This window comes from Mus musculus, chromosome 6 (assembly GCF_000001635.26).
Source record: "Mus musculus strain C57BL/6J chromosome 6, GRCm38.p6 C57BL/6J".
Lineage (NCBI taxonomy): Eukaryota > Metazoa > Chordata > Mammalia > Rodentia > Muridae > Mus > Mus musculus.
This window is the reverse complement of record NC_000072.6, coordinates 71,957,186-71,982,726: the sequence shown is the minus strand read 5'-3', so window position 1 is coordinate 71,982,726 and position 25,541 is coordinate 71,957,186. Positions and strand designations below refer to the sequence as shown.

General features: G+C 49.6%; 1 protein-coding gene and 1 long non-coding RNA gene across 4 annotated transcripts in view; one reads left to right on the top strand and one right to left on the bottom strand.

The window, feature by feature from the left end:
• Nucleotides 1–3,291: 3,291 nt before the first annotated feature.
• The window catches only part of Polr1a (polymerase (RNA) I polypeptide A), a 70,383-nt gene continuing 48,133 nt past the window's right edge, over nucleotides 3,292–25,541 (bottom strand). Inside the window, exons 11-24 of one of the 2 annotated variants that reach the window (XM_006505804.2) lie at nucleotides 21,121–21,203; nucleotides 18,888–19,053; nucleotides 17,840–18,061; nucleotides 16,957–17,171; nucleotides 16,184–16,351; nucleotides 15,280–15,415; nucleotides 14,711–14,868; nucleotides 9,903–10,029; nucleotides 8,516–8,626; nucleotides 7,708–7,983; nucleotides 6,508–6,708; nucleotides 5,276–5,393; nucleotides 4,619–4,783; nucleotides 3,292–4,312 (exon numbers count right to left, since the gene is read on the bottom strand). In XM_006505804.2, the coding sequence (XP_006505867.1) occupies nucleotides 4,212–4,312; nucleotides 4,619–4,783; nucleotides 5,276–5,393; nucleotides 6,508–6,708; nucleotides 7,708–7,983; nucleotides 8,516–8,626; nucleotides 9,903–10,029; nucleotides 14,711–14,868; nucleotides 15,280–15,415; nucleotides 16,184–16,351; nucleotides 16,957–17,171; nucleotides 17,840–18,061; nucleotides 18,888–19,053; nucleotides 21,121–21,203 (2,247 nt within the window). In that variant the 3' untranslated portion in view covers nucleotides 3,292–4,211. The remainder of the gene's footprint in view (nucleotides 4,313–4,618; nucleotides 4,784–5,275; nucleotides 5,394–6,507; nucleotides 6,709–7,707; nucleotides 7,984–8,515; nucleotides 8,627–9,902; nucleotides 10,030–14,710; nucleotides 14,869–15,279; nucleotides 15,416–16,183; nucleotides 16,352–16,956; nucleotides 17,172–17,839; nucleotides 18,062–18,887; nucleotides 19,054–21,120; nucleotides 21,204–25,541) is intronic. The other variant, NM_009088.3, reaches the window with a different exon arrangement.
• Gm26628 lies at nucleotides 18,952–21,592 on the top strand. Of its 2 annotated transcripts, XR_003956450.1 has the most exons (3): nucleotides 18,952–20,023; nucleotides 20,295–20,371; nucleotides 21,013–21,592. It is a non-coding gene; the product is annotated as a predicted gene, 26628 (long non-coding RNA). The 2 variants fall into 2 exon arrangements; XR_003956449.1 differs by having other exon boundaries at nucleotides 19,049–20,023; nucleotides 20,295–21,592.

The window sequence follows — 25,541 nt, the reverse complement described above, 5'->3', positions numbered from 1 at the left end:
GATATCCTGACACTGCAGATTGGATTTGCTCCAAAGAACTATTTCTAAGCAGGTCCATATCCTCCTTTGCCCTATTAACCTTTCCTTTCCACTACCTCTGGTGGGTGGTGGCCTAGAAGGGAGGTTAAAGTGTTTACAAACCCTTATTAAAAGTAGGTTTTGAGAAATCAAAGCCTACAATATCCACCCCATGGGTGATTGTGTGGTAAGGTTTTCAGTCTTGTACATTTGCATCCAGATGATCCTTTGTTGTTAAGACTATACTTTAATTACAGCAGCATTGGACTTGTACCCTCCAGATGCCAGTAGCATCTCTTTACAGTTGTGACAAAAATATCTTTAGACATTGACAAAAGTTCCAAGTGTGCATGGGAAGGAGTACAATATGCCCCTAGTGGAGGACCACTCAGTGTACAGGTAATATAGGTGAGCACCTATAGTTGTGCTGATATGGCTAAAGTAGACTTTAGGAACACTTACTAATTACCATTTTATACATAAAATACAGAAGGGCCAAGCAACTCCCTCAGTGTTACATTTGTGAGATGAGAGAACTTGATTCTGTCCTCAGCGCCAGCTGTCTTGCCTGCTGTCCTTGAGGATTGGCTGGCTCTACTCACTGTAATGTCAGGGGCTGGGGAGATGGCTCAGCCATTAAAGTCACAGCAAACATATGGACCCAAGTTATCAAGCATTCATGTAAAAGTAACCAATGTTGAACGCTGGGCTCAGGGAGACACTGTCTCAGAATCTAGATGGAAAGTAACTGAGCATTGACCCTCAGCATTGACGTCTGGCCTCCACACACAAGTGTGCATGTACCAACACACAAATAGGTACATCATACCCATCCACCTTGTGAAACAAACAGAGTCCTGAGTAAGGGCCGTTCAGTGTAACCCAGTGAGACCAGTGGTGTCTGAGACCCTCACATATATACCTCAGCCCCAAACTGGCTGAGGCTCCTGTGACAACAGCACAGTGGACAGCTGATCTAGAAAGCAGCACCAGGCAGGGCCAGCAGGTCTTCCTCATATAGATACTCAAACTTGCTAGAAATATAGAGGCACATGTGGCTGGGCCAGGATGAGGCATCTGTATGTTCACGATGAAGCCAGGAAGTGGGAGGTGTGGAGGAGCGCAAACTGCGGTGGGGAAGCAGTGACTGAGTCATGATTTTTTCCCAGCTTCCTCTTCTGGCCTCTGAGCATGCACTCAGCTATTCTCTTTCCTCCCCATGAAACCAGCAGTTTGGTCCTACCTGGATAAGTATATGGTGTGTGTTCACATGCCCTCTGGGTACCATAACCTTTGGCTAGAAATAAGGCAGAATTGCCTGGTGAGATGTTTGGAATGCTGCATTGCTAGCTCCATGAGAATAGGGTCTGTATGGTTCGCACAAGTGGAGATTGGAGTGGGATGGATGCAGGATGGGAGGAAACTGGGAGTGGGCACTTTGTGTGAGATTTGGGTACAGGGAAGTGGCAGCAAATACCACTGATTCATACAGAACACCGCAGAGCCTTCAGTGACACCTCAGACCTGCACTCAGCCTCCCTGGCACTCACAGGACAGAGGCACCTGGAGAACCAGAAGGATGAGTGTCTCTGGACATCTGGGTCTTTTTAATTTGCTGTACTGGGGCTGGGCCCAGGCCCTTGGAAAGAGACTCTCCCAGAGCTGGACCCCCAGCCCTGGGTTCTTTCTTTGTCAAGATGGTCTTGATTTCATTATGGAGACCAGGAGGTTGTTAAACTTGAGGTCCTCCTGCCTCAGCCTCCCAAGTGCTGGAACTACAGGCGCATGTCTCCAAGTCAAAGCATCACTGTTTTGATGGAAACTTCTACTGGCTGGCCAAGCATCCCCTCCCTTTGGTCCTGTTGCTATCCTCCTGGGAGGAACTCTGAAAGGTGCACAGGCAGCTTCCATAATGTGCTGACTCAGGAGCTTCCTGGCACCTATCTTCTGCCAGGCCTCATGTGTGTTAGATCACTGCAGCTTCCTTTGAGCAATCTCTAGAGTCCCTGCAGACATTAGCTATTTAGAGCTCACTGGAGGACTGAGGGCCAGTGACTTACTTCCCACATCACCTCACACTCAAGTGAAGTTAGCTTTAAGTCACAGTACTGCGGGTGAACTAAGCTTGTGGTTTGACTCTTGCTGTATACTCTTTTCTGAAGCTCATTTCATATCCGGGGTGTACCCAAGGCCACTCTTATCTCAATCCTGGAGTGCGGTTCTATAATCAGCTTTCTAAAATGTTCCGCAGGTGCTGGGGAGGGTAGAGCAGAACACTCATCTCGCACATGCAGCCCCGGGCTCAATCTTTAGTGCTGAAGGGGTGGTGGTGGTTTACGACTCCACCCCAGGGAGGTAAGTAGGAGAGAGCATACTTATTGTTTCTGATCTCGAGCCTGCTCACTTCCTTTTTGCTGGGCTATTTTTACAGGATTACTCACTTGCTTTGGTGTTTCTCTGTTCAGAATCCTTTGAGGTTGGTCTCCCTGTCATGTTACGGCAGTAGGCTGGGGAATATTCTCAGGACTGCAAATGTTCTTTCTTTGAAGCTATTTCAAAACAGGCACAGTAGACCCAAGCTAAATGTGAAACAGCTGGGTGGGTGGGTGGAGGAAGGATGCCACCACTCCAGGCTCCAGTACAGGTCAGAGGTCTGGCATAAGTGTGGTCACATTAATGTTTACATTCAGGGTTTGCTCCTTTAGCTCTATGCTCTTCAGTTCCAGGTAAGATTGACTGCAGGAAGTCACACACCCACCTAGGCTCTGGACGCCACAGCTTCCAGACTACCTTGATATTTCCTACAAGAATCCCCTCTCCACTCTAGTGTAAGAAGAAAGTGAGTAAGTAGTCACCCTGCCTTTTCACCCAAAGAATGAATGCCCTATCTATCCTGCAGGCTGCGTCCTCAGGGCAGGGTTTTCTGGGACCCCTTCTGTCTGCTTCCCTTAGAGGCTGTGACAGTCTTCTATGCCATGTCCTGCAGTCTGTTTTGAGGTGCTGGCTTTCTTGGGTATACACAGGATAGGTTCCATCATGAGCCTGAAGGAGACTGCAGAATCTCTTCTGGCATGGTAACCTTTAGGCCAGCCCATTTCTGAAGTCACCGCAGTCTTCTTACCCGACTAAGGTAACACAAATTCTCCCCACAGCCTTCCACAGTTCTGTGCTTCTGGCCATGGGTAGGATTCAGAGGTGAAGACTGGGAGTTGGGGGCAGGGGGCACAGTCTGCCCTTACAATGCCAGATAAAAGTAGGAAGAGGAGCCTGAAATCTGTGCCAAGAAAATACTAATTACCAGATGCAGAAACCATAAATGAAGGGAAAGATTAAAAACTTAAGTCTTGATTATCTTCTAACAGCCAGTTCCAGCCATGTTTATTACTCAGCCCACGCTGGAATAACAGTGGACAAAAATAGAAACGGTCTGGCTTCATAAAGCCTCTGTCTTTTCTGTCCAGCCAGGGAACCTGACTGCATGGCTCAAAGACCCCAACAGTACAGGGCCTGGGGGTGACTAGGGGCTCTGACATCCAGCTGAGTGTAGAGGCAGGAAGGTCAAGCTACGTGGCCTTGCTGAATAGCCCCAGTAGGAAACTTTAGGCTGTGGGGTAGGGAGCTGCTGCGGTCCCAGAGAGATGTCTTGGCTGTGGGAGTGTTCTGGTCTGGTGTATGCAGCCATACAGCAATGGCAGTGTGGCGGGGGCCTTGTGCCATTGACTCAGGCCCAGGAAAGCAGCCCTGAGTGGAGCCTCTTTGAGGACTCTCCTTTGGTAGCTGCAGCAGGGAGGGACAGGCACATGGAGCAGGTTTCATGCCCTTTCTGGATCTTCAGGAACCCCTGGGAATGTTTCCTTAGCCACTAGCATACGCACAGCAACGGTGGCACCTGGGATTCCCAACAGCAAATGTGGCTCACGGTGATCTTCCCACTGTGTAGTCCTGGGTCTTGTTAGGATCCTGGCTGGGGCCTCTGGGAGCAAAAGTCGAGCAACAGCCATCTCTGAGGGCTTGGGAAGCCTTGCTCCTGATCCCGAGATGAGAAAGGCTAGGTAGGAGGAGCCTTTTCTGAGGGAAGCCGGCCCAGCTCAGGCCATCTGCTTTCCGGACCCCAAGGCTACTGCTTTGCTATGTCACTCTGTACTGTCAGCTGTGCCCACCCCCAGGTCCTCCAGGCTGGGCAGACAATGCTGCTATCTTAGGGGCTGCTTGAGCTCAAACAGGCCTGTCCCGCCTTTGACAACCTTTCCCACCACGAGGCAGGCGGAAGGTGACTTGAGTTCATCATGGGATCCTATGTAAGACAGAAAGAGCTTGTGTTAGGGGTCTGGGGGAGGTGTGGGGGACTGAGGGCTCAGTGCTGAGGCTGTGTGGTGGTACCTGTTAGCCGGAGATAACACCCTCCCATCCCCCCACCCCCGTGGACTCATGCTATGGCACTGTATTTAAGTTTGGAAGAGGAGCTCTCTCTTTATTCCATCAGAATGCAGACATTTACTGTCGGCTGCCTCTCCACTTCTGATTCCAAGATCTCACTGCATGCAAGGGGTGAGACAAGCCCATCTGCCCAGGGAAGGCCCAAGTCACTGCCCACACTCACCCATCATGGTGGCCTGTTTCAGAAACTGGAAGCTGGTTTCAAATGTCATCTGCTGCAAAGGGGAGGAGCTTGACTGGATCCCAAAGCGATTGAGTGGCTTATAAACCCCCTCAAAACACATGTAATCAGCCACCAGGGAGAGATGGCGAGGATCAACTGCAATGCCTGTCACAGGGGCAGAACATTAGGAAGGTTAAACAGAGACAAGGCAAACTTGAGGGAGCATCCTCTGACACAGGCAGGCTACAGTGAGACCCTGGATCTCTCTCAGCTCCCCCACCTCCTCATCCAGCCGTGAAAGCCCTACACCTGGCCCAGGGACTGCCCTGATCCCTTCATCTTGCTCATCATGTCCATGTAGCAAGCAACACAGGATAATGAGACTCTGCCTAAGTGTCCTGTTTCTACCTGGGATCTAGACCCTTGAAGGGCCAAAGCCATCCATCATGAACTTTACAAAGACATCAGTAACAGGGACGCTACTTCAAGAGTCAAAGCCACCATCTTCCACACTCCCTCATGGTGACTCTCAAATGACTGTAGACTCAGCAACCATGCCTCTGTTCCCACCAAAATGAAGGGCTAACCACCTCAGTTCACTTGCCCTAGCCTGCAGGTACTCCGACTAGGCCAGGTATGCTGTCATGCTCCGCTTACCATACACAGCAAACACATCTTTAATCTCCTTCTCTATCACCCGCAACGCAGCCTCGATGCCATAAGTATTGGCCATGGCGTGGATGTCATTGGAGTAGAGGCGGCGCAGGTCCAGTATCTGGACAAGGGAAGAAGGGACGGACTTAAGTAAGTGTCCCATTGCCAGCTTTGTCCTGTGTGCATGTCCCCAGTATTCTCTCCTCGCCTTGTGCCCAGTGGCTGGGGCCAGCTGGTGCCAAGTGTGTGGAGACAGCAAGGATGAGCGAGGACAGTTGCTGCACACCAGCCAGGGTCCTACACTGTCTTGCTTTTGTGACCAGTATAACGAGACAACGTAGGACACACTTGAAATTAATCAAGAAACAGTTTTTTGTTCATTATTATTCTTGTAACAGCAATCTGTTCACTGGGATGGACGCTTGGGAGGTGAAGAGAGGTTCCTCAGCAGAGACCCTCGAACACCTCTCCAGGGTGCACAGGATCCCACAATTTACTTGGCTTTTCTAGAGGTCTGAGGCTCCAAATGAGTCATAGGGGCTCTTGGTGGCTCTATAATTCTAAGTCACAATTCATAGGAGACAGAGAGATAGGCTGTCTGACTGAGCACTTGAAACAACCCCCAAGTGAGTAAGTCAAGCCACACCCACATACTCAGGAGGTACAGGTCACTTCTGTCCCTCCCCTGGGCAAGCTCTTGGTCAGTGGAGTGTGCGTGAGGGCACACGGGGCCAGAGCAGCCAAGCTCCTTAGTGTAGGAGAAACTCTCACGCCCTGGGGTGAAAGCATCTCAGAGAAAAGGACTGAAGAACGGTGGGATGGGAGCCGGGGGTCTCCGTCAGCTTCACGCAGGGCAGGGAAGGCTGAGCTGCAGCTACCATTACCAGACAGAGGGAGCAACACTCTGGCCAGGGATGCAGTGCACTGTTTCTTATACTCTACTCTGAGAACGCCTCCAAGAGTAAACAAAGCAACACGAAGAAAGCCCTGGCTAATGTTGAGCAGGTTTCTACACTGAAAGCCTAACAGGCAATGGGAGTCCTTGGGTCACAGATGAGGGCACACTCAATTTGGAATACATTCAATTTGGGATCCACAGTGTTGCACGAATGACTCGGTAGGGTCAAGAGCCAGATGACCTGGAGTTCAACTCCCAGTGCCTGGTTCTCCAAGGAACATGAGGTCAGGGCGAGGATTTGTCCCAGCACAGCCACCAGCCTGCCGGGCTCACATACCTCGGAGTACTTGAACAGCTCGGGAAGGTTGATTCCCTCCGTGTTCAGTACAAGCTCCTTCTCATTCTTACTGTTGGTCGTTTCGTTCAGGAGGCACCGAGTGATGCCCTTGGTCGTATAGACAATGGCTTTGTGGGCCAAGGACACAACCAAGGAGCTCATGTCAAAATTAATCTTCATCAGTGGGAGCTTCACAGTCACCTACGGGAGAAAGAGCGCTGGGCCAAGGAAAACAGCCCTCCCTCCTTCCCTCCCTCCCTCCCCTCCCCTCCCCCCAGCTCCATGAACAGGGCTGGGGCCTACAGGTCTACTTCAAGCAGCCTTCAAAGCCCACCTAATATTCTCCTGGCAGGGGAGATGGGTCCTGCTGCACTAGTGGGCAAGTGGGCTGAATACTGGGTGGTTTAAATGACCCATATTCAAGGTGGAGACAGTTGATAGATGTCCTCTCAGCGGCCACCGCACAGTGCCTGCTGCTTTCGGCTTCAGGTCCCCCCAGCCAGTTGTGTTCTCTAAGCTTGGAAGCCATGGAGTTTGATTACAGAGAAGAGTATTCCATGCCGCTATCAAAACAACGAACCACCCAGGCCTCACAAGAACCATGAAACTCTCAGGATGGGGTACAGGGACACTTTGGAGGGAGCTGAAATGATGGGTTACTGTCTCCTGGCAGGAAGAAGGAAGCTGCCATGCCTGTGATGTATGGTGACAGGTTTGTGCTTACATTAAATGAAGTGACTCATTTGGAAGGTCTTATCTGCTAGGCCTGCAGTTGAGACTCACATATGCACTACTTCTGAGCACTACAGGTTGGAAAGGGGAATGGGTAAGGCTGTGCTTTAGAGCACAGGGTCACCAGTCAGTAGGAGACTCTTCAGGGGTGCTAGAGAAACATGGTTAATAACACTGGCCGCTCTTTCAGAGGACCTGGGTTTGACTCCCAGTACCTACATGATGGCTTACAACTATCTGTAACTCCATTTCCAAGGAATGCTCTTGTCTGGCCTCCAAGGGAATTGTACATATGGTGTACAGCCATACTCACAGGCAAAACACCCATACAGATAAAATATTAAAAGAAGGAGAGAGAGGTTCTTAGGAGATAGTCACGTAGGAAAAGCATCTCGTGAGTTATGCAGTAAGCGCCTACTTGAGTGTCAGGCAAGACGAAGGCCCTGGCCCAGCTGTATAGACACTGACCTGACACCACAGGCTCTCCTCTGTGTCATACTGGTAGTCCTCGATGAACGAGTAGGACTCCCGTACAGCCTGGATCCGGCGTTTTATGGCCTCAGCTCCCTGAGGCCTGGAGTGGCGGCGGGGAGGCTTCTGGGATGACTCCTCCTCCTCGAGGCCTAAATGTTCTTCCTCATCTGGCTCATGGCCCTGGTGGACACCGTCGCCTTTGATGTTCCCTTCTTCTTGTACCTCCTCCTCCTCTTCCTCCTCTCCTTCTTCCTCACTCTCATAGTCAACCTGACAGGACAAGAGATGCTGGCAGTCAGTGCAGTCCCAGTCACTTGGATGTCACCTATGAACAATCCCAGACCCCGCTGGCCCGAATTACTAGCCTCTCTGCTCTGCCCTGGCCACCTTCCTTCGCCTTTCCTCTGAGTTGCTGCCACTCAGTCCTGATGTCCCCTCAGAGGCAGCTAGTTCACTTACCACACAGTTTCTCTGGCTCGCCCACTCACCTGAGAATCCCCCCAGCCTCTCTAATCTTCTCTTAGGACCCTAGGGATAGGTCTGAGGACAGTGAGAGATCATATTCTCACTGGACAAACTGCAGACACTAACTTCCTGTCAGTCTTCTCTGGGTCTCTGAGTCTGATGCATATTCAGGGTTAGCCAGAGTCTAAGTGAAGTCCTGTCTGCTTCATCAAGAGGTACGCTGGACAGACAGGCCTTCCTTCAGATTTCTGGTGGGTTCCCAGTGTGACAGAGTGGCATGGTCAGGGGGAATTCCTTATGTGTGAGCACAGCCCTGCCCCCCACCAGCACCCCTCACCTCTTCTTCTTGCTTCTCCTTGCGTTTGGTGTCAGAAGCGTCTGCATCGCCCTCCTCAGCTTCAGCATCCACAATGTTCCCCTCCTCTTCCTCATCCCTTTCCTCCTCTCTCTGTGGTTTGAGGGCAAGGAGAAAAATGATCAGTTCTACTAATACCCAGCAGTCAGCAAATCCGTAGCCCACCCAATGGCCTCGTTACCTAACGACGTAGCCACATTCCAATGACCATCTACTTGCCTTTCCATCAGCCGTCCTCTACCCTAGCCCTTCTACCCGGTCTGCTCACCTAGCCTGGGGTTTGCAAACCTCTTTCCCTCTAGGTACCATACAGAGCAATGGGTTTGCTGTGGTGTCTGCATCACTCTCAGGACACTTCACCTAGATGCCCTCTGTCTTCCCTCCTTGCTTGTTCCTTAGTTCCTAATGGCTTACCACAGCCCCTCCTTTTGTGTTCATGTCACATACACGTCATTACCCTCTCTTGTACACCATAATATTTTGGTTAAAGGGGTTAATGATACAGTTTATTGGTAGAGGGCCGCCCACAGTCATTACATGACATAAATATTGCTCCAACACTGTGGGTGGGAAGGAGAAAGCGGTCTTTTCCCTTCCTGTCCTTGGTTCCTAGTTTCTTTGCCTCTTTCTGGTGAAGTGAAGAAAGCAGTTGAATGCAATCATGTCGATCTATGCTTGAGTTACTGAAATGGGAAAGGCACAGGACAAGAGGAACCTAGGACTTTCTCTGATCTAGGCCCTGAGACAGGTGGCACAGAGCTAGGCAGGGCATTCCCGGTCCATGTGACAAGCCACCTGAGCAGGCTCACTGCATCAGTACTGGCCTCTGCTTGCAGCCCTAGGAGTGCTCTGGTCCCTGGCCTTAGGAATTCCCACCCTGCTCCTTATCTGGCCTACGTCTTCCACTCTTGCTTTGCTACCAATAGTTTTTCTTCCCTTTTGTCACTGAGGCTCAACTTCTCTACTTCAACTCACTTCTTTAGTGAGTGCCTTGGTGCTTTGGGGGAAGTTAAATGCAGAGAAAACTGAAAAGAGAATAAGAAGTTTCAAAGGCTCAGTGCACCATCTTTAGGATGCAAATGGGTGTCTGTAGGACTGATCCCGAGCTGAGCAAACCATCTTGCTGGCAGCCTCACTGGCCTGGCCCACCACGCCTGGGAGTAACAAGTGGAGCTTAATGGGCGAGAGCAGCAGATCAGCGCAGAGGTATGTGGGGAGAGGAGCTAGCACCACAGAGAGTCTTGTAGAATGCTGAGAACTGTCACAAAACCTCACCCAGAGAACCCCCATGGGAGCCCTCCAAGTCTCTCAGCCTTAAGATCAGTCCTGTGCACCTCACAGGGGTCAGGGGTCCCTGGCATTTGCTTACCTGACTCCTCCCCGAGTCCTCAGTGTCATTGAGGTCCTTCTGTGTAGCTCTCCTCGAATTCACATTTCTGAAGGCTGATGCTTTGTTTTTCTTCTTTTTGATAGCTTCCATTAGTAGCTTAAAGAATCTGTAGGAGAAGAAAGCCATCCAGCCCCATCAGGATAAGTGTGTCTGGCCCTCTAGATGCTAAAGGATTTACATGGGAGCCAGCACAAGGGACAGAGGCCAGTCTCTCCTACCCACCTCACCTTGGTGAATCAGAAAGAACACCAGCCCCATACTCCAGCCTGCCTCATTTAGATACACTGTCACTCCTAAACTAATGTGCTTCCGCCTGTGACAGACAGCTTCTTGCACTTTTTAACTTGTCTGGAGAATGTGGGTTTTAGTATGCAAGGTGCAAGTACGTTTTAGCCACCATATACTTTCTTTAAGGCTTGGTAGAGCTTGTATTTGGTAAAAGATGGATATTGGTGCCACTGTGCTTGTCATCCAATCAGAACAGGAGAACCAATTCTAAGAGATGGGAACACAGCCTGTGACAGCCCACTCCAAGATGATGTTAAAGGGCAAGAGAAGATGTTAAAGTACGCTGGGACTCAAAGGGTAACACAGTGAACTTTGAAGCAATGGCCACACCAATAGGTTAGACCCAAATCTATCTGAAGAACTCATGGGTCCCTTTCTTCTTCTCCCTGAGTCACCTCCCCCTCACATACACATTTAAGGGTCCCTTGGATTTTAGTGTACCCCATTCCCACATTTTTAAAAAAATAACCTCTCACTCCTTTGTTAGGCACTTGGAGCATCCCAAAGTGGACTGTGTTAATTATACAAGTCTAAGGTCTCATCCCAGCCCTGAATTCATCCACCCTATATTCTGAGTTCTACCCTATACCTAACCCACTCTAGTCCTGTAGGCAAGAGAATGATAAAAAGACAGGCTCCCAGCCCTCGAAGAAGCATGGAGTCTTCATTACAAAAGCAGCAGGTCAAATATTTTACTGTTTTTGTCATTAATCCCTAAAGAATGTCATCCTTCCCCTGTGTTTTTGAAAGATGTACCTATCTTATGTGTTGAGTGTCTGCCTGCATGCATGTATGAGTACCGCATGTGTGCCTGATACCCATGGAGTCCAGAAGAGGGTGCCAATTTCCCTGTACTTGAAGCTACAGATGGTTGTAAGCCACCACGTATGTGCTGGGAATCAAACCTGGATGGCTGCAAGGGGGCTCTTAAGCTCTGCGCCAACTCTCCAGCCATTGTTTTTTCAATTTTTCAAAGAGTGCACAGTTTATCTGAGACCCACTAATACAGAGACAAGCTTGCTCACCAGGTGCTGAGGAACAGGGGCAGAAAAGTCAGAAGAGTCGAGGCAGGGCAGGACTTTGGAAAGACACAGTTCAGGTGGAAAGAGTAGACACTGGAGAAGGGTGAGAACCTTGATTGCATATGTTATAAGGATCACTTCCCAAGGGCACCACAGAGGAGCTGGAATAAGGCAGAACAGGGCGCTCCCCTCCAGAGGCTAGGGTTAGCGCTCTGTCATCAGTACCTCTGCCCTGCCTCAATACGGACACTCCAGCTCTGAGGTTCCTCGCCCAGCATTCCCAACAGTCCCTCTGTTCCTACTCTCAGGGGTCCTCTGGGCATCTGCACTCTCAGCAATATCCCCAGCCTTTCTCCATTCCCCCAAGGCTAGGCTGAGGGGCCACAGAACACCTCAAAAACACCCTCCCTCTAGGGCTCCTCTACCCGGCCTGCATCTTCTGGAGACCAGAACTAAGGAGAACAAGGGTGAAGGTGGAACAGCAGGATGCTGGAGAATGGCAGACAGCAAGGAGAGTGATGGCCCTCAGCAAATGTTCTGTGACGGTCGTGCTACCTGGCAGTGGGCAAATGAAAGGAACCGGACAGGCATGCGGAGAGGAGCTGCTCATCCCACATAAACAACTGTGACCTGGGAACAGGACCTGTCAGTGTTCCCAAAGGTGCCTGTCCCGTCCACAGCACCAGCTGCTGTGAGAGTCGATTCTGCTCAGTTGCTCTGGCTGTAGAAGGGGTCAGTGGGCCCCTGGCTGGGCCGGAGGTCAGAAGCTACAGTCCTTGACTCAGCCCAGTGTTCTTCCCACTGTACCACAACGCTGGCCTACTCTTCCAGGTTAGCCACACAGATATCCACAGTGATGGATGCCAGCAGACATCTGAGAACATCTGTGCTTGTGTGTCTCTAAGGAACACATGCTTGTTTCCTTTTCCTTCCATTATTTGTTTAAAATGAAAAAAAAAAAAAAAGAAAGAAAGAAAAGAAAGAAAGAAAAGAAAAGAAAGAAAACAAAAGGAAAAAACCCTCATGATCTCGCAGATGAGGAGGGGAGAAGAAAAGAAAGGGATGGCAGAGACAGGGAAGGGAAGAAAGGAGGAACAGCTGCAGGGAGGGTGGCTCCCACGCCCTCTTCCATTTCCAGTGAGCTCCAGGGCCTTAATGCCTTGAGTCTCTCACTGCCTAGGCTGACAAGAGATTCTAAACTGCAGCTGTGTTACAGGCTGCTCCTACTTTTGTCTTTGCCTGAGACCTTGGAGGCCTGCTGTGGACTCATTAAGTCTACCACTGACCAAAGTGACTGCACATGCTCTGTTTATCACAGCTTTTCAAGTGGACAAGCAAAATACACCCAGGAGCTGAAAAGGTACTACACTGCTGGGAACAAGCCAGGGTTGTCACTTGTAAGAAGCAACAACAACAACAAAAGTGGTTCAGAGGTTGGAGAGATGGCTCAGTGGTCAAGAGGCCTTACTGCTCTTTAAAGACCTGAGTTCCCACAACCTATGTTGGGTGGTTCACAACTGCCTACAACTCCAGCACCAGGGAGACCTGACATCTCTGGCCTCTATGGCCACCTGCATACAGCACACATACACCCATCATTAAAATAATAGAAATATCTTTTTTTTCTTCCATAAGGTAGACAGAACTCCACGCTCAGCTGGCATGTCCCTCATGCCCTTCCTGCTTAGCAGCTAAAGCTTCCAGGGTGAAGAGAAATGGGGCAAGCTGTCAACTCCGCCTCCTCTCAATCAGGCCCTGTGGGCTCTGAGTCCCACTTCTCAGAAGAGAACTTTGCGGCCAGCACAAACACCCACTGTATGTGGGGGCCCTGATCGTCTCTGTTAGTTAACAAGCTGGCGGGCTGGAGCCTGTTCTGTGCTGTCACTCTGCCCAGTGTCCCAGAGCATAGGAAGGAACAACACAAGCAATGGGCACAGATACACGGAGGCTGTGATGTAAGCACGGCACAAAAGCAATGGCTGGAGCAGGACTTCTTTCTCTGGATCTGTGTGTGAGCCTGCCAATGTGCACACAGAGCTCAGAGGACAGACAACTTCCGAGGGGCAGTGCCCTCCTTCCACTATGAGGTCCTAGAGATCGGGTGTTAGGCTTGGTGGCATTGCCTTCACCCACTGAGCCATCTTATTGTCCTGGTCTCTACAAGTTAGCAGCTCTGGGGAGACCTGGGGTCCTGTCTACATAAAAGGCAGTGGTCAGGGGCAAACAGCCAAATCCTGTCAATGATGGAATCTCCTTTTGCTTAAATGTATTAAATGTATATTTACCAGCTGCTGCTGCTTGGACACTGACCTTCTCTCCCCTTCTGCTCACCCAAAGCAAAAGCATGTCTCAAGACAGCAGCAGGAGGCAAGCCTTTCTTTTCTGAAATTATTAGATTCAGGCGTCCTGGTCCACATTCTTGCATGTGAGAGCCAACCCGCCAAAACGGTTCCACACTCTGCCAGTGTCCTCCCACTCTGCCTCACCATCACTGGGCAAATCAAGTGCTTTGGCCAATCTTGCCACACTTCGGATCTTGCACCCTCATCATTCTGGCCTATGCTTAACCAAACCCAGTAACCCCAACTTGAGAGAAAAAGGAAGTTCACTCTCCCTAGCAGAGAGAAACCAGAATTCCTACAGTGAGAATCCGCTTACACAGTGCTAGCAGAGAAACCAGAATTCCTACAGTGAGAATCCGCTTACACAGTGTTAGCAGAGAGACCAGAATTCCTACAGTGAGAATCCGCTTACACAGTGCTAGCAGAGAGACCAGAATTCCTACAGTGAGAATCCGTTTACACAGTGCTAGCAGAGAAACCAGAATTCCTACAGTGAGAATCCGCTTACACAGTGTTAGCAGAGAGACCAGAATTCCTACAGTGAGAATCCGCTTACACAGTGCTAGCAGAGAGACCAGAATTCCTACAGTGAGAATCCGCTTACACAGTGCTAGCAGAGAGACCAGAATTCCTACAGTGAGAATCCGTTTACACAGTGTTAGCAGAGAAGCCAGAATTCCTACAGTGAGAATCCGTTTACACAGTGCTAGCAGAGAGAAGCCAGAATTCCTACAGTGAGAATCCGTTTATACAGTGGTGTGGAGACGACATGCCACGGGCTCCCTATCAGCTGACAAGATGTGAACGAGGAACCACATTATAGGCTGAAACCACAGAGTCCCACTTTCTGCTGCGTGTTGGATGGAGCCACAGAGGCACCACTGTGACGAGGCTCCCTTGCTTCCTGTACAGGTCCTTTCAAACCCTAATCCCATAACCAGGAGAGAACTCGTCCGTCCAGGACAGGCCGAGGCAACGATAAATGGCTAAGAAGGGTCCCACTTACAGGCCAGATTGGGGTGAGGGATCCATATTAGGTGGTGGGGCCTACTGTCCTCTGAAACACATCCTTTGTGGCTCCTGCCAGGAGTGCTCCATGGCTCAAAGTCAAAGACAAACACAGCTGAGTCCTGACCTGGTTTCCATGAAGTGCAAGATGTCCTCGGGTCTCAGGCACTTCTCCTGCTGGTAATATGCATGTGGCAGGAACTGAAACCGGAGCTCATACACCTGGAACTTATTCCGTTTTTCTCCCATACAGAAGGACTCCTGGATGTCAACTTTCTGCAATACCTAGAACCAGATGAATGAACACAGAGAATCTGACTTGCTCAGCCCCCCAGATGATTGTGCATAGCAAGTGGATCACACGGTATCAAAAGTCTGAGGGGGCCACAGCCCCAAACTGCAGACACCCTAGTAAGCTCTGCCTGCATGAATGCCTTGCGGTATGCTCAAGTGAACAGCCCTGGTGTTTGCTAAGTTAACCCAGGAAGCATTCTTACCGCATTCTCCAGGCAAATGCTAGGGAACTAACAATTATCTTAAAAGCTTCTTGATCTAACCCTGTCTAGCACTTGGCAGAGACTGTCTGTCTCCTGGTAGGAGTCTGGAACTAAGATGCCAGTAGACTGCTCTGTTGGGGTAGGAGGAGGCAGGATCAGGTCTCCACCCAGCGTGTAATCAAGTATGAGAGACAGTTACCTCCCCCAGGCACACTCTGGTGAGCCTCTTCTTTAGACTCTTCACTTTCTTCAATGCTTTCTTGGTGTCGAACACAGGCACACTCATCATGGGCGTTTTGATGTTGGCACTGGCCACCATGAGAATCTCCCTCAATCTGACAAAGAATAAGGACACATCTGATCAGAGGTAACCTGATTTTCTTGATCGGGGTATGACAGAGGAATATGCCCTACCAGTCACAACTCTGGTCCTGCCAGGTTCCTGCAGGACCAGCTCCTCATGTGCAGTTACAGCTACAGCTCGCTTCCTTTCACCACTCCCTGCAGTCAGCAGGCACTTACAGAGAGCTTAGCAAATGAGAGACGGAGGAAAGAGTAAACTAGAAGCCTTCAGCACTCTTACTGAGCCCTGCCATCCCAACAGCAGCCTAGTGGGCTCAGCCTCTCTTCTGCAGTCACTGGAGCGAACTCTCAGGTTGAGGAGTTGGGGAAGCTATCCAGCATCGATCTGCCAGAGAGTGGAATGTGCATGGAGGAATGCCAGCAGGGTGGGTCCATGTTTTCCACTTCCCCAGCAGTCACCACACTGCAGTGTATGGCTATGTACCTAAAGGGTCATGGCCACAAGAATGACACTCCTGAAGCTGGGCAAACAGGTGGCACTGTGTTGGAATGAACCATACTCTTGTGTGTGAGGTCTCACAGGTATTTCTGGTAACCTGATGATGTGGCAGAAGGATACACAGAAACCCTACAAGATCTAGCCACAGAAACCACTCTGGCTCCAAATATGCTCAAGAATCCATACTTAGAGATCTCTTGCTCACTAGCCCTGTTCCTTGTCCCTCTCATAAGATGAGTCCTTGCCCAGGAATATTAGAGCAGATGGCACAGCTGCAGTATGCCTCCTTGTGCCCTTATACCTTGGAATGCCCAGGGTGACGTTCATCTCGCCTCTGCCTGCAAAGTGGAAGGTGTTCAGTGTCATCTGTGTGGAGGGCTCTCCGATGCTCTGGGCAGCCAGGAGGCCAACAGCCTCGCCTGGGTCACACAGTGAGCGCTGCCACTTCAGCTGCAGTAAGGTTCTCAGCCTGGAGACATAGGGGACAACAGCAGGAATCAGGAGCAAGTGTTAGGCTATCCACTACACTAGAAACCGGGAACACAGAGCCCTAGCTGGTTCCTTGTTTGTCACAAGAACATCATATGCCCTTGCCAGGCCAGTGACAAAGGCCCTCTGAGCAGTAGTTACTTTGTGACCATTCACATTCCCTCCCCGACCAGCAAGAGAAGTTTGGTTTCCACTTCCACTGTACCCACTGGAAATAGGTTGAGGTTTACCAAGCACTCAGAGGTAGGGGAGTGCATCTGCTTGTGTAAATCACACCCGTATTATGCAGGGTCTGCACTGCACAACTCTGTAATGTACTAACCATCTTTCCCAGGTGGCTGGCCCATTAGCAACCACCATTATCTTCCATGGAAGGGGCTCACTCAGCAACCCGGGATGTGTATGAACAACTGAGTGTGAGGCAGCACACGTGGAGGAAGCCATAGAGCTGTGTGCCTATGTAAGCTCTTCTCTATGCTTCTGAAGGCAAAGCAGACCTTCTGGGTCGCAGGTGAAGGCTGCCTGCCTTCCTCTCCTGGCCTGGCCTGGAGGCTCACACACCCTGTCACAGGTCAATAATCTCACCTGTCGAGGGAAAGCTCTGATTTCTTGTAACTCCTCTCTGCTTGAGCTGCCCATTCCTGACTGAAGTCATCAATCTTCTTTTCAAATGTTTCAGACACAGATGCAAAGTAGATGTCTGGGCGCCACACAGAAAGGCTAGGGTCGGGACAAGGGGCAGCCCTCTTCTGGTATTTCCATCGGCTCTCTTCATCCAAGTCATACCACATCTGTAACATCTGAACAGACAGCAAGCCGTGTCTTAGCTAGGTGGGAAGGCACCGGGACAGGCATCTCCAACTCCAGGCACCGGCTCTGGAGGAGAGCAGGGGAAGCGCGAGCAGGAACCTGGTTGGCCGTGATGACCTAAGAACCAGCTCAACACTTAAAACAGGGACAGAGTCTGTCCCATGGCATGGTGCTGACCAGGATGCTTTGGGCAATTCACCTTGGCCTGTCCAAAGCATAGCAGGGGCATGGCATCATTATTTACTGTCCAATTAAGGTTCCTCTGGAATCAAATGGACAGTGTTCATGACTATGGTATAAGAGGCAAAGACCTGTCCCAGGCAATCATGACACTCAGAGTGAGGTGACTACTAAATGCTAGTTAGCACTTCTCTCCCAAACCCACGCTGGCCTTGTCTCTCCCAGGTCTCTATCCAGAGCTCTGCTCACAGATGCCCTCTCCACTTCTAGGACTGGTCTCTCTGAGCTTTTCTGACCATCAGAGCCCGAGTACTCCTTCAAGGCCTACTCCTACGTTTAATGAGTCTCCTAGTCATAGTCTCACATGGCCACCACTGGCGTCTGGGCTGCTATCACTCAATTAGGGAGCAGCTCTTATCCTTCCTCTGTCGGAGGCCCGGACACGCTAGGCACTGTGGACACAGTCTCCCCACGTTACCTGCTGGGTCTCGGGGCTGCGGCCATTCTGGATACTGCCCTTTAGGTTCAAAGCTTTCACAGCTGCCTGGATCTTCTGGGAAAAACTGAGGAAGGCGCCTTTCCTCAGCAGGGCACCGGAATGCTTGTGATGCCATTTTTTAATGGCTTTGATGTGGCCGAGCACTTTCTGGGGATCTGCTCTGGATAAAACTTCATGAAGATGCTTGGATTTCATTATCACCTAAACAAACAAACCATACAAGCAAGATGACGGCATAAAAATGGACCACATGATAAGACGTCAAGTGACCCAAGGTGCATTAAGAGTCCCCAGATCACTGCCTGGAAGGAACAAACACCCTGTGAATAAAGCCTTCACCGTTAGGAGAGAGATCAGCTCATTAAGAGCAGGAAGAGGGAAAGAGGGAAAGATGGCCAGGGTACTGGGACAGGTGCACGTAAGGCGAGGCCCCAGCCAGGAGTGAGAGCTTAATTCTTCTATCAGAACTAAGTCCTGGGCAGCTCATGGTGGTTTCACTTTCCCAGGCTGAAAACGGTAACTGCTCAGTCCACGGCCATTATGGTCTACAGAGTGAGTTCTAGGACAGCCAGGGCTATACAGAGAAACCCTGTCTTGAAAAAACAAAAACAAAAAACTCAACAACAACAACAAAGAAATACACAAGTTACAGACACGTGTAAGGCAGGCCTGTGTTCAAACCCCTGCCCACCTCCCACCAGTTGGCTATCATAGCTTCAGCATTTAGTTGCTTTAGATAAAACTGGGCAGAAGGCTGCTATAGCCCTCAACTGCACCAAGGAGGAACCCAGACTTGCTGTGTGTTTCAGTTTAAGGCCCAGTACTCCCACTCCCCAAAGGCAGCTATTATTCCACAGATACTCATGTGTTGCCATGACCTTGTGTGGTCAGAGTCTAAGGAGGAGCTCTGAAAATATCAAATGCTTTTGGACATTGGTTGGGGCTTTACAAAATTTCTGGCTTTTCTCAATGGTCACATAGATGGAGTGGCAGGGCCGCAGCTATCGCCCTTGACTACTGACATTACCTCATAATTGCCGGCCAGAAAGGGGAACTGCTTGGGCTGTAGGAACTGTGTCTTGGGGATGTCCAGGCCGTCCTCCCCATACAGGAACTGGACCACGCTGCCATCGCTGTCACGGACCGTCAGATCGTACTGGATGACCAGCCCCTCCAGGTGCTTGATGATACACCTGTAAGGAAACTCCCTGCTCAGTGCCCATGGAAAACACCTCCCAGGGCGGCGATGAGGGGAAGGAAGGGGACCAATGCTCCAGGAGAAACTCTATGATGGACCACTTCTAGTGCTCCAGGCCATGGCTCTAACATCCAGAGGCTACAATTCCTGCCCGTTTTCCAGGAAGAGAGCACCTCAGTGGTCTGGCTGCCACACTCCCAAGGCCAGGTTTCCTATTTAGCTCAGCTGATATGGCTGCTCCCCGTTGTTTGCTCTGCTGCATCTCGGAGCTCTAAGGAACCAGCCAGCATCCTTAGAATCACAGGCAGGCAAAGAAGGGAAGAGAAGGAAGAATTCTTAAACAGTCAGTGCAGACTGCCAAGCAAAAGGGCAGCACCAGGAACTAAATGCTGACATGATGCCCCTACCTAAAGACCTTTGTCTCCAGTCCTCTATGGTAGCTGGCTCCTTCACCCACCTTTGCTTTCTGTCTTGGTCACAACTCAACGGCTACTGCAGTTTCCTAAGACCCTGTTTTCCAACCCAAGCTGGGAGAGTAGAGCTCAGTTCTATCTACCACTTCCATGATGTTTGACTCAGAGCCCGGCAAGCTGGTGGCAAACACCAACTCTCCTTTCCCCACACAGGGTGGTGGTGGTGATGTCAGTCTTTGGCCTGCTGCTATGTTGGCCTTAGAGGGCCTAACAGCTGCCCCTCATGTCCATGTCTCTAGACTGCTTCTCTGAGCTTCAGATCTTATCGCTAATGGCCCACTGACACATCTACTTTGAACCGCCTCCTATCAAACCGCAGCCAGCCGTATCCTCCCGCTGCTACAGTATTCTGTTTCCTGTCAACTGTGCTGTGCTGCCTCTGAGGCCTGAAAACTTGAGTGAGCAGTTCTGTGCCTTCTCCACTTACCCACCTGAAGCCTGTGCTGTGCCTCCTCCTGCCTCAGCTCCCCACTGGCAGGTGAATTCTGCAAGGTACAGAGCTTTGCTGCTGTTCTTCTGCTCAGCCAGAGACCCCAACAGCCTCCTATAGTCTTCTTTCTATGGATTCCCACACTTGGGTCCTACCATGCGGAGCTCACCCATCATGTGCTTCCCAGCTTTTCTGATGCTACACTTAAGATTCTTGAACAATTTAGGGGGAATGGAGGTCTAACCTCTGCTCACACAAAGCTCAGGTAACCCAGGCTCCTGGGAAGAAAGGGGCTTGTGCCCTGCCAGCTCCAGATGGTCTTCTTACCAACAGATCACTCAGGAGTGCCCTCAACTCTTGTCCTCCCTACACTGATGCCATGGAGTCAAGGAGGAAGTGAACACAACATGGTAAGTCTGAGCTCAGAAGAAATGTCAAAGCATTAACCGGTGGGCAGAGCTTCAAGGGGAAGTCAGGAAGGAACTGGGCTCCTGTCACTCTGCCCACACGCTCCATATCGCAGCTGGAGAGGCCTGGGTCTGCATCCCCTCGGTTTCTTATCATTATTCCCACTAGTGTACATTCTTTGGGCTCAGATCCTTCCGTCTACCCAATGAGGCTAGGTACAAGACTGTTTCTTTTCCTAACAGAGAGGAAAGAAAAGGTCTTGGCTGATGACCTCCAGGTGACAGGGACACCTTAGCAGGTTACTCTGTACCTATCCCAGGTTGCCGACCTCTCTGACAAAGAACGAACTCACCACTGCCATCCAGGCATGTCCAACCTCTGGTTATTATTCACTATGTTGTCATCTACAAAGTTCACCCCTAATGACTGTGTAACCGAGTTTTATATATGCAAAAAGAACCCCATAATCTTTGATGAGGGGTTACAATTCTATGTTGGGTTGTGTTCAGATATTTTGAGGCATATGCAGCTCACAGGTAAGGCACACCTAGAAGACCTGTAGAACGCAGGGCTTACTGTGTAAACCTCTGAAGGCATGCTCTACCAGTGATACAGAAACACTCTGTGCTATTTTCTGTCTCAGGGCACACATGAAGACATTGAAAAGAGATTATATCATCTAAAGAATGTACACAACAGGTTCAGGGTCTTGGGATACTAACCCACCTATCCGAGGTACTTTGTTTTTTACCTTTGGAGATAGCCAGAACGGCTGGTTTTGACAGCAGTGTCCACCAGGCCTTCTCGTCCTGCCATGCAGTGGAAGAAGAACTCCTATGAGGAAAGTGGGAGCCCGATGTGGCAGTGAGTACCATGCAGGGTCACCTTATGCACCCTCTCCTAGCCATGCAGATTGTTCATTTCCTAGATTCTAGAATCCTGGCTTTCATAACCCCAATAGCTCCTAAAGACTTGTGATGCCCTGGGATCGCTCTCTTCCTGCCTGAGGCGGAGGGACACGTGGATCAAAAGCAACAGGAGTCAGAAGCCCTAAGTGCACTCCCTCATGCATCCTGAGGACACTGTATGCCACTCTGCAGTGAGAAGCAATGCTGGAGTTCACCGCTGTCCTGCAAATCCCAGACCTGGATCCTGTAGCTCAAATATTCCCTAAACTTTTCTGTTTAGTTTTGGGATAAAGTCTTCATATGTCATCTAAGCTAGCTTTGAACTTGTGATCCTCCTGCCTCAGGCTCCTGACTAATTGGGATTACAGTCGAGAGCTATATGGTAGTTCACAGTCCAGCTCAGGGATTTTTTGATATACTCAAAGGTGTGTGTCAGAGTTTGAAACATTCGACATAAACCCACTAGTATTTCTTGCCTATAGGCTGTGGATGATCTTGGAAATGCTGTGTGGGGCCAATGGTGGGGTCTCTAGAGCATCAGCAGCCTTACAACCCTTCACTCCAGACTCGGCAACCTCTCACAACACCATGTGCAACATGTGCACAACCCCATGAAACCAAGGGACTGACACCCAAAAGGGGATTCCATTAGGGGGAAAACTGTATTTGCTGAAGCAAAGCTATATACTTGTTGGGAGCCGCCCCCACATTCGCCGTTACAAGATGGCGCTGACATCCTGTGTTCTAAGTGGTAAACAAATAATCTGCGCATGTGCCAAGGGTATCTTATGACTACTTGTGCTCTGCCTTCCCCGTGACGTCAACTCGGCCGATGGGCTGCAGCCAATCAAGGAGTGACACGTCCGAGGCGAAGGAGAATGCTCCTTAAGAGGGACGGGGTTTTCGTTCTCTCTCTCTCTTGCTTCGCTCTCTGGCTTCTCTCTCTTGCTTCGCTCTCTTGCTTCTTGCTCTCTTTTCCTGAAGATGTAAGAATAAAGCTTTGCCGCAGAAGATTCTGGTCTGTGGTGTTCTTCCTGGCCGGTCGTGAGAACGCGTCTAATAACAATTGGTGCCGAATTCCGGGACGAGAAAATCCGGGACGAGAAAAAACTCCGGACTGGCGCAGGAGGGATACTTCATTCCAGAACCAGAACTGCGAATCAAGGTTATAAGGTTCCCGTAACACAGACTGTTGAGAAGGATTCAACTGCCGAATTCAGAACTCATCAGCTGGGGAACGACGGTGATAAAGGTTCCCGTAAAGCAGACTGTTAAGAAGGATTCAACTGTATGAATTCAGAACTTTTCAGCTGGGGAACGAGGTAAGTCTGATCTTGAACTTTCTAAGGAAATTCAAGACAGTCTATCAGAAGTAAAGTGGAAAATGGCTTTACAAGTTATGTTTGGCCTTGAATTTTTTCTAGTGTTAGAAGCCCTTTTGTTCCTTTTCACATGTTATATAGTGGTTAAGATAGGGCTGAAAATTCTAGAGGAAATTCAGGACAAGCTATCAGAAGTAAAGCGGGAAGAAAGAGTAGGAACAAAGAGAAAATATGGTTCACAAAATAAGTATACAGGCCTTTCCAAGGGTCTTGAACCCGAGGAAAAGTTAAGGTTAGGTAGGAATACCTGGAGAGAGATTAGAAGAAAAAGAGGAAAAAGGGAGAAGAAAAAAGATCGATTAGCGGAGGTCTCTAGGAGATACTCGTCACTAGATGAGCTCAGGAAGCCAGCTCTTAGTAGCTCTGAAGCAGATGAAGAATCCTCCTCTGAGGAAACAGACTGGGAGGAAGAAGCAGCCCATTACCAGCCAGCTAATCGGTCAAGAAAAAAGCCAAAAGCGGCTGGCGAAGGCCAGTTTGCTAATTGGCCTCAGGGCAATCGGCTACCAGGTGCACTCCCGCCCTATGCGGAGTCCCCGCCCTGCGTAGTGCGTCAGCCCGTAGTGCGTCAGCAATGCGCAGAGAGGCAGTGCGCAGAGAGGCAGTGCGCAGACTCATTCATTCCCCGAGAGGAGCGGGGGAAAATACAGCAGGCATTTCCAGTCTTTGAAGGAGCCGAGGGTGGGCGTGTCCACGCTCCGGTAGAATATGTGCAGATTGGGGAACTTGCCGAGTCGGTCCGTAAATGTGGAATCAGTGCTGGTTTTGCCTTGGTGCAGTTGGACAGGCTTGCCGGCGTGGCACTGACTCCTGCCGACTGGCAAATGATTGCGGAGGCCGCTCTCCCTGGTATGGGCAAGTGTGTGGAATGGCGAGCTCTGTGGCAGGAGGCGGCACAGGCGCAGGACCGAGCAAACGCTGCTGCTTTAACTCCAGAGCAGAGAGATTGGACTTTTGACTTGTTAACGGGTCAGAGAGCTTATTCTGCTGAACCTGATAAGAGGTATCAATGGAAGGTCTTACCACAGGGAATGTCCAATAGTCCTACAATGTGCCAACTTTATGTGCAAGAAGCTCTTTTGCCAGTGAGGAAACAGTTCCCCTCTTTAATTTTGCTCCTTTACATGGATGACATCCTCCTGTGCCATAAAGACCTTACCATGCTACAAAAGGCATATCCTTTTCTACTTAAAACTTTAAGTCAGTGGGGTCTACAGATAGCCACAGAAAAGGTCCAAATTTCTGATACAGGACAATTCTTGGGCTCTGTGGTGTCCCCAGATAAGATTGTGCCCCAAAAGGTAGAGATAAGAAGAGATCACCTCCATACCTTAAATGATTTTCAAAAGCTGTTGGGAGATATTAATTGGCTCAGACCTTTTTTAAAGATTCCTTCCGCTGAGTTAAGGCCTTTGTTTAGTATTTTAGAAGGAGATCCTCATATCTCCTCCCCTAGGACTCTTACTCTAGCTGCTAACCAGGCCTTACAAAAAGTGGAAAAAGCCTTACAGAATGCACAATTACAACGTATTGAGGATTCGCAGCCTTTCAGTTTGTGTGTCTTTAAGACAGCACAATTGCCAACTGCAGTTTTGTGGCAGAATGGGCCATTGTTGTGGATCCATCCAAACGTATCCCCAGCTAAAATAATAGATTGGTATCCTGATGCAATTGCACAGCTTGCCCTTAAAGGCCTAAAAGCAGCAATCACCCACTTTGGGCAAAGTCCATATCTTTTAATTGTACCTTATACCGCTGCACAGGTTCAAACCTTGGCAGCCGCATCTAATGATTGGGCAGTTTTAGTTACCTCCTTTTCAGGAAAAATAGATAACCATTATCCAAAACATCCAATCTTACAGTTTGCCCAAAATCAATCTGTTGTGTTTCCACAAATAACAGTAAGAAACCCACTTAAAAATGGGATTGTGGTATATACTGATGGATCAAAAACTGGCATAGGTGCCTATGTGGCTAATGGTAAAGTGGTATCCAAACAATATAATGAAAATTCACCTCAAGTGGTAGAATGTTTAGTGGTCTTAGAAGTTTTAAAAACCTTTTTAAAACCCCTTAATATTGTGTCAGATTCCTGTTATGTGGTAAATGCAGTAAATCTTTTAGAAGTGGCTGGAGTGATTAAGCCTTCCAGTAGAGTTGCCAATATTTTTCAGCAGATACAATTAGTTTTGTTATCTAGAAGATCTCCTGTTTATATTACTCATGTTAGAGCCCATTCAGGCCTACCTGGCCCCATGGCTCTGGGAAATGATTTGGCAGATAAGGCCACTAAAGTGGTGGCTGCTGCCCTATCATCCCCGGTAGAGGCTGCAAGAAATTTTCATAATAATTTTCATGTGACGGCTGAAACATTACGCAGTCGTTTCTCCTTGACAAGAAAAGAAGCCCGTGACATTGTTACTCAATGTCAAAGCTGCTGTGAGTTCTTGCCAGTTCCTCATGTGGGAATTAACCCACGCGGTATTCGACCTCTACAGGTCTGGCAAATGGATGTTACACATGTTTCTTCCTTTGGAAAACTTCAATATCTCCATGTGTCCATTGACACATGTTCTGGCATCATGTTTGCCTCTCCGTTAACCGGAGAAAAGGCCTCACATGTGATTCAACATTGTCTTGAGGCATGGAGTGCTTGGGGGAAACCCAGACTCCTTAAGACTGATAATGGACCAGCTTATACGTCTCAAAAATTTCAGCAGTTCTGCCGTCAGATGGACGTAACCCAACTGACTGGACTTCCATACAACCCTCAAGGACAGGGTATTGTTGAGCGTGCGCATCGCACCCTCAAAGCCTATCTTATAAAACAGAAGAGGGGAACTTTTGAGGAGACTGTACCCCGAGCACCAAGAGTGTCGGTG